General features: G+C 31.4%; 1 protein-coding gene across 2 annotated transcripts; it reads right to left on the bottom strand.

Annotated features, from left to right (window-relative positions):
- Positions 1–503: 503 nt before the first annotated feature.
- On the bottom strand, positions 504–4,913 carry LOC142627712 (GDSL esterase/lipase At5g33370-like). Of its 2 annotated transcripts, none has more exons than XM_075801576.1 (5): positions 4,628–4,911; positions 4,347–4,474; positions 3,789–4,031; positions 2,658–2,910; positions 504–960 (listed from the first exon to the last, which is right to left on the bottom strand). In XM_075801576.1, the coding sequence occupies exons 1-5, from the start codon at positions 4,857–4,859 to the stop codon at positions 728–730; spliced, it is 1,089 nt and encodes a 362-aa protein (XP_075657691.1). In that variant the 5' UTR covers positions 4,860–4,911; the 3' UTR covers positions 504–727. The 2 variants fall into 2 exon arrangements, with proteins under 2 accessions (XP_075657691.1, XP_075657692.1); XM_075801577.1 differs by having other exon boundaries at positions 511–943; positions 4,628–4,913.
- Between the last annotated feature and the right edge of the window lie 3,577 nt (positions 4,914–8,490).

The raw sequence follows: 8,490 nt of genomic DNA, 5'->3' as shown, positions 1-8,490 counted from the left end.
GGTTTAACCCATCGATACTGTAAACCTTTAGAACAAAAGCCTAATTTCTTTAGCCCAAGTAATCCTAAACCTGTGTAATTAATCCAATCCATACCAAATGCAAAGCCCAACCCCCACCAGAACAAAAACTTCACTAAAATTACAACTTTGCCATACACTTCACAGAAATGAAAAATAGGCCCATATTCTTCATATAATTCATTTTTATGTCCTTGAACTTCAGGTTAATTATATGTATACGCCTATACTTTATTAAAATTAACGATATATCCTTCAACTTCACAGAAATATATAAAACACCTCAATTGCCAAAGCAATAACCAAATTACTCTTGGGAAAACCAAAATCACCAAATCAACCCGAAATTTCATCATAATAACCGAAATAACCCCAAGACCACAAAAATACCAAATCAACCTACTAAAGTTAAACAAAAGGACCAAAAGTAATTTCAAACCATAAATGTTTAATTTAAAATACCATTATCCAAAGGCATGTAGAAATCAACGATAAGGATGTAATTTTGTAATTAATCAATAAGTAACATTTTGTAGGGCAGTTCAGTACAAACAGAACACTTAATAGACCAGCACTGAAGACTTGCTTATTTTCCAAAGCCTATAAATCGGGCTTAAATTTCCATGACAATAAGAAAAATAATTGACTACTTAAACATGAACATATATATAACTAAGACGAGTTGATCATCAAGAAGTGCAGAAGATTATCAAGTCTTGTTGTCCAAAGCCATAATGGTGGTGAGATTCATTGGGTGCATGTACTTTGTGGATCCAGTCATAAATGTTTGTACTATCAGTCTGTTGGCCTTTTCAGATGGATGAAAGGGATCCCAAAATGCATACACATCTCTGTTCGGGCACAAATTTGATAAAGGTGTGCATAGTCCAAGTCCATTGTATGGTCCTTGCCCACAACAAGCTACCTTTGATGTAACAAATCCTGCAAAACCATGACACTCATGTTAATTCCTACTCTCTTTTTAGCTTTAAGACTTAAAAGGGTATTTTTAATCACATGAAAATCCTACTTCTGCAGAAAGTGGACTTAGATTATATTATTTAAAGCCGGCAGTAGTTACTCAAAATGTTGTCTAGTTGGTGCATAGCATTATTAGCATTTAGTCGCATTTCACCAAAAATTTCAAGTAATATAGAGAAAATAAAACAAAAAATTGGGTTAATTTGTTGACATCTTAAATATTTTTATTTTATTCATGGTTTGTTATTAAATCCAGGTAGAAGTTATATAAAAAATTGAAGAATTAATGATATCTATATCATAAAAACTTTGATAGATTACTATAATTTTTTCACAATTGGGAGATATCTCTTTCAACAATAAATTTTCTTGGTGATATAAGGTGACCCTAGTTTATAAGACTGCCCCATCTTATTATGACATTTACTCCCAGTGGTCCCATGAATTTTCTATTGAATATTGTTGCCTTTCTGTCGTCTGGTCACCCAATGGCCATGGGTTGTGGCATCTACCATTCCTAAATGACGTTTCATTAAATACATGGATAAAGTTGAAGTGTTCCTAAACATTTGCCTCGATTTCGTATCCAAACTATAGTATCTAGTATCATATGTAAATTAAAGATAATCTTTCAATAAATTTTCAAATAATAGATTAAAATAATTTTAAATTACAAAACAAAGGTACATCATGTAAATCTAAGTTCTAACCAACTTCAAAAATAATAATAGATTATAAATAATTGAAAAATAAAAATAAAATATCATTTAAATACCTTGAAACTTTTGATTTTGGAGGTTTAATTAGAGTTAGATAGTATTTAATTTTTTTTAAAGACTTTGGAAATAGAGTTTCCCTTAAAGTAACTATGCTAATAATTTTACTTATGTTTTATGTGACTTGTAATACTTATATTGAGACACGTTGTCATGTAACTTGTAATATTTATATTGAGTTGTATAGTGCACGCATGGTGTATACAACCCAACTTTTATATTAAAAGATAAAATTATGGTAGATTATTTAAAAATACAAAATAGATAATAAAACTTATTTTAAATTTTTAGATGCTTTGGTCGTACAATATTAATTGAGTAGATTTTTTTATTTTTTATTTTTTAAAAACTCTTGAGATTATAGTTTCACATTGTTTTCGATGAGGTATTATAGTTTCACTTACAAAAACATGTTTTTTATTTTAATACTTCATACTCATAGTAGCTAGGTTATATGACTTAGAGTGCGCTTGGCAAAATTATTTTTGTCAATTTACTTTACTATTTAACTTATTTTTGCTACTATTTATGAATCTTATTGCACTTTTTGATAGTATTTATTGATCTCACTGTATTATTTCAGCTAACTTTACTTTTATTTACAGTATTTTTGACAATTTTTTTGATATCAACAAAATAAGTGGACCTCAAATAGACTATAAACAAGAAGAAATAATAAAAAGTTAAAAGATGGCATCCACTTGGTAGTTGGTACAATCAAAGAGTGTAGGCCGCCATCTTTATTGCATAGAGTATCAAAACTCAGAGTAGAATATATTTTTGATATTTTGAAGTTTGTGAAACAACTTTTCTAGAAACTATGATAAATTGTTAATAACTTTTCTGAAAACTATAATAATTTAATTATGGAGGTTGACATACCATATGCTTGAGGATCACTAATGAAATCCATGTGCGATTCGAAAGCATTTGCAGAAACAAAGACATCTGAACCAATCTCACTATTAAGTTGATTAAGCATTTGAACGAGTTGTGGGTTGAACAATGCCGCAGCACTTTGTAGCTCAGCCGAGCACTCGCCATTTCTGCTACGCAGTGCCAATTCTGCTGGTACACAACCCAATGGTCCAGTACCAGTCACCAAAACCCGCCGTGCTCCCAACTCATATAGCCTCTGCATGCATTATTTTTATATATAAGTCTACCTTTTCTTTGATAATTTAATAGTTGGAGTAGAGAGATTTAAACCTTGAATGTCTTTAATAGAAATATTATAAGGTATTAACTTAAACTTGTGTTTAGTGCAAGAAAATGTAGTATTTTGTCGTAAAAGGAATTGCATGACATTAATGATACAAGGAGTGGCTATTCAATTCCTTTAGCAAGGAGAGAGAGAGAGTCCTATCACATTCTATTATGTTTGGTTCCTTAAAAGAGCTTTAATTAGCGCAATTTGAATCAATATTTGTCTCCATAAAAGCATTGATGAAAATAACAAGCACAATTATACTTGTTGGCCTCACCAACCAAAAGTCATATCATATATATCTTGATATGCCTCCCTCCTATGCCTTACGCAAACCTGTATCATAAATAACGTGTTTATACGTCCCCTTCACCATTATTTTCCTCCTACTTTCTTGTGATTCTTGTCTCGCCATTGTGTTATTTATGATATAGACAAGTGCATGCAGCGATACTTAAATCACATATATAATCCATCAACCAGGTAACAGTGTTTTTCTTAAAAAAAGGAAGATAAAGCCAGGAAAATTTAGGTACGCTATCATAGATGTACTGCAATAGGTTTTTCTATTAAATTCAGTTACATATTTGCATTAAATTTAATTATTCTTGAAAAAATATAAAAATGTTTTTTTATTGGTCTGTCACTGATGATAAAATAATGCAGTAATTAAGACATCAAAAAATGCTAAGGGTACTAAGACGTATATTTATGAAAACGGATTTGAAGTTCACAAATCATTTTCAATGTCACAACAATTTTTAGCATATTAAAATTACTAATAGAGAAAAGGAAAGGGAAGTTACCGCTAGAACTTTTCGATACTCAGAAATGAGGTAGACAACATAGTTTGGGAGAGAAAACTGGCGAGACCTTGCAGAGAAGGGCACTAAGTAATAGTTGTTCACGAAATCATTACCTCCTAGAGTAATGAGGACGAGAGCCTGATTCACAAGTCGCTCAGTCTGCTCAGCCCCAATAAGAGCACTCACCCGTTGTTGGTATTGTTGAAAGTACTCCAATTGTTTGGTAATTCGGATTATGTTTAGCTGCAAAATTAAATAAAACAAGTTTGGACACAAAGTATTAGTTACATTATTCATCTATCCTTTTGCTCTCTCTAATTTAGCTACATCTTAAAAGAATATAACTCAACATAGGTTATTCTAGTTTCAAATGTAAGATAAGTACTTGCACTTTTCAATATTACTTGAAAAAGAAAATAATTATAATAATCGTAACCACAATAGTAGTAGTACATAATATGAACAATCGTAGTAACAATAACGTTAACAACAACAACAACAAAAAAAATTGTTTTGAATGTAAAATAATAACAAATTGAATATCGTTCTTCGACTTACAAATTGAATTCCGGTGTCATTGAGAATTCCAATCCCAGCAGAAGCAAAGTTGGCACCAACAAGTAGTTTCTGACCTTTGAGCTCAGGGCTCAAATATGGCAAAGTGGGTTCTGACCCAATTTGCTCACCTAATGATAAATGCAACATTTTTAACGTATATAACTATTAATACTAAAATCAAACCCCACATACAAGATTACATTAAAATAGTAAACAAGAAACAGTTTAAGAAGTAAATTAAAAACTACAATAAACATAACACACAAACATAAAAACCCTACTGATAATGTCAGGGATGTTGAGGCCATTAGAGAAACGGCCAGTGGGTCTGTGAGTCGGATAGTCAATGCCATAAGGGGGTGCGTCGGCACGAGCAGTGGTGGCAAGGTAGTCATTGTTGCCATTATCGACTAGTGAGTCTCCAAAAACAAAGAAAGCTCGAGCCTCAGCTTGAGAGGATATAAGACTCAATGTGATTACCAGACCTACTACACTAACCAAAAAGCGGTCCATAGAGATTGTTTAGTTAGAAACTCAAGGACTGCTCTTATGGGTGTACACTACCACATGTAGGGCTAGCTTTATATAAGGTTCATGCTCTGGTTTTTCACTTTTCATAACGCATTAAATTGCTTGTTTCTAGTTTCTACCAGCATCGGGTACAGAGAAAGGGACCACCTTTAAACTAGTTTACAGTGGTTTCGTTTTCTCGATGGACAGATTATTAACATAATTAACCTTTAAACTAGTTGTGCTTATAAGCAACTTTTCTTGAATTGTCCATTTCGATATAACTAACTGTCAGGCATGGCAGGACTTGTACTATATCCGCAGTGGCGGAGCCACACACAAGGGTGGGGGGCCAAGGCCCCCCAAAATTTTAAAAAATTAATTTATAGTATGCATATAATTTACATTTTAAAATATATAGCATGTAAAAATTGAAGTTGACCCCTCAATTTTGAGTCATTTCAATTGTACTCTTAAAAGAAAGAGAAATTATATTAAAATCATATAATTTAAAAAGGTTTAACAAATTAAACTATGTAGAAAATGATAAATTTTTGTATCTGTCTAATAGAAGAAATACATGACTTTTATATACTCATTAAAATTTAGAAGATAATAAATTCTCTTAGTAAATTAATTTATATATATGTGTGTGTATAGAGGTTTGTCTTAACTATGTCTTAACTAATAAATTAACATCACAACTTGCCCCCCCAAACCAAAATTTCTGGCTCCGCCCCTGTATATCCGTATGACAATTTTTTTATAATACTCCTGCCTGACAATAAATTTTCTTCTCTTTGATTTTCTAAAATAAATAAAACTTTCTGGAAGCAAAAGATTAAATTCTTATATTAAACTTGTCTTAACTCTTAAGTTGGAAAAAACAAAATTCTTATTAAAAATCATGTCAATTCCTTCTTCTTCTTCTTTTTAATTTTATAATTCAATTGTCACAATGAGACAATGAGAGAATTGAGATTTGAACCCTAATTCTCTTATAACTTTAGAATTTTTGAACTCTTCAACTATGTGAATGTTTCATAGTTGATGCACTTGTGCTTCACGACTAAAACTTCCGACCAACTTCAAGAACCTCCTAGAGATTTGATTTACCACAAAGACTCATTAGGATTCGCACAAAGGCAGTAGCAATATCATAGAAGATATCTCTATAGGCTCTTTATACTGGTTGAAAAGATGGCAGGTTTGATGTTCTCTCTAAATATGTCTTAAAAATCTGCCTTAAAACCATAAGGAAGTTGTCCATATTAGTCCTCTACCTAGGAGACTTCAGTTAAAATACATCAACAAAATTGAATCCACAATTTTTGATTGCTCTTCGATTGATCTTAAGCCAGTTAAAGATCAGTCGAATGTTTTCACTGACATTCGAACATTAGTTGAAATTATAGATTCTACATTCTTTTAATATACTTCTTGGACAATTCATCTTGAACAAATGATGATTAAATACAAACATAATCAAGATTACATTGTCACGGAATTTGCCAACTCTAAACCTAACAATGTCAATTTTTAGTTTCTTAGCTACTATTATTTGTTTCAAAGATAATTTAGAAGTATATTATAGTTTTCTCAATCAATCTTGTGTGAGAGTGCTTTCTATGACCCTTTTGCACAACAAACTAACTAGTACCAGAGCCAAAGTTTGCTACCTAGGCATTTGGATTTTTTTTTTTTCTCTTTGAATATTTTGTTGCTTGATTCATCGATTTGAATATTGGGAAAAAGACCTCAGGTGAATCATCTACAACTGTTGCTAACAATTAACACTTTTGTTTCTAATGTCAAATTCGAGGTATAAAAATTTGATGGAACTCAAAAATTTGATGGAATTCTAGGTATAAAAGTTTGATGGAATTCATTATATATGTAGTAACTCTATATTATTGATGTCATAATCCAACAACAATCGGATTTTTCTTTGGAATACAAACTTGTAAAGATATATTTTCAAAGGTAGTCACTGGGTCATGTTCCAAAACTGCTTGGACTTGATCGATCAATATATATCATGTTTGAGCACATTTGAGTATGCTTGACGACTATAGGTGCATTTGGAGTGTAGCTTGAGGTGACTTGCAGTTCTATTTGTTGGTCTCTAATTTCGCTTGGCACCTAAGGCATCTGTGGCTTAGTAGAAGTCCATCCAAGATGGAGATCCGTTAAGGATTTGTATTTGGCAGCTCATCTTATACTAAGGTGGATAGAGTAATTTTATAAGCTTTGGTAATCTACGAATTTTTCCAATGTGAAAAATTGTTGCAAAGGTTGGTTCAATTTATGACTTTTTCCTTTTGAGTTAAGGTGGAACTTCAACGAAAGAGGAAATATTTCGGTTAAAGTGGAGATTTATTTGAAATTATCTCAAATTTCTATATATATGGTCAAAATCAAGTTACATCTAGTGTAATATTACTTAAATGTTACTTTAGACAATGTTAAATTACATAATAATTTTTTATTGAATTGATATTTGAAAATTCTACTACTATTTGATTATATGTTCACTATGTTCTTAACATGCATGACATTTTTGTGTTAATCAAATATTATTTAGCATTCAATTTGTAAACAAATTTATTATACATAATTTTAGCTTATAATAACTTGAAATTCAATTATATTATAGACTAGATAATTATTGATCACATATTATCTTGAAATTTTGTAAACATGAAGAATTTAAGGAAAAAAAATGTAATGCAAATGTGGATTTGTTAAATTTGCATTTAATTTAAAAATATTTAGTAGTGTAGTATAATATTGCTTAAAGTTACATGAGTGTAACCCCCATATGTGTGTGTTTAATTTTTTTCTTGGATTAATATTTTGAATATCTCTTCATTGGAATATTTATTCTTTATTTTTTTTAAATGTATGTTATATAAATTTTATTTCAATCATATGCTATTTACTATTCAATAAAGAAACTCATAGAAGCATATAACATTCCACCTTGTTGTCTACCATCTTATTTCTATTCGAATAACTGATACTATAAGTAAACTCCTCCTCCAAAAGTGAAACAAGAATTATTTTTTGCTTTGAAAAATCATGTATTTGATGACCCAAATCAAAGCATGATCAAAATGTTAAACTCTGACAAAAAAAATTAACTGCTTCCCTTATAATCACAATCCAAGCAAGAAGAAGATATATGTTGTGTTTAGATTCTTTTCCGTGTTCATAATCATAACATTAAAAAAGTAAAAAAAAATCCGCTTCAATTGATTAATAAATAACTGAAATCAACATAAACTCTTTTTGGTTTTGGGTAAAAAAAGAAAAAGAGAGTCGTTATAGGATAGAAGGGAAGCAACCTTGGAGACGTATTCCAACTCGGCGAACTTGAAAGCAAGGCCAAGGCAACCAAAAAGAACAGAGACAAAAGAGCAGGCGTCGCTCTTTTGATGGAAATGGAATCGGAGAGAGAAGGGAGACGTATTTTATGAGGGAGAGCTGATAGACAGCGGAGATTGAAAGACGAGGGAGGCCGTTGGATGGGTTGGGTTTGGAAGAGGAGGAGTCAGTGAGGCCGAAGAAGAGCTTCGAAATGAGAGAGAGTTTGGGTTTGGGCAGGTGAGTGAGAGAGAGTAGGAAGGAGTCG

This window comes from Castanea sativa, chromosome 3 (genome assembly GCF_040712315.1).
Source record: "Castanea sativa cultivar Marrone di Chiusa Pesio chromosome 3, ASM4071231v1".
Taxonomy (NCBI): domain Eukaryota; kingdom Viridiplantae; phylum Streptophyta; class Magnoliopsida; order Fagales; family Fagaceae; genus Castanea; species Castanea sativa.
The sequence above is the reverse complement of the archived record's forward strand: the minus strand, read 5'-3'. Positions and strand labels throughout refer to the sequence as shown.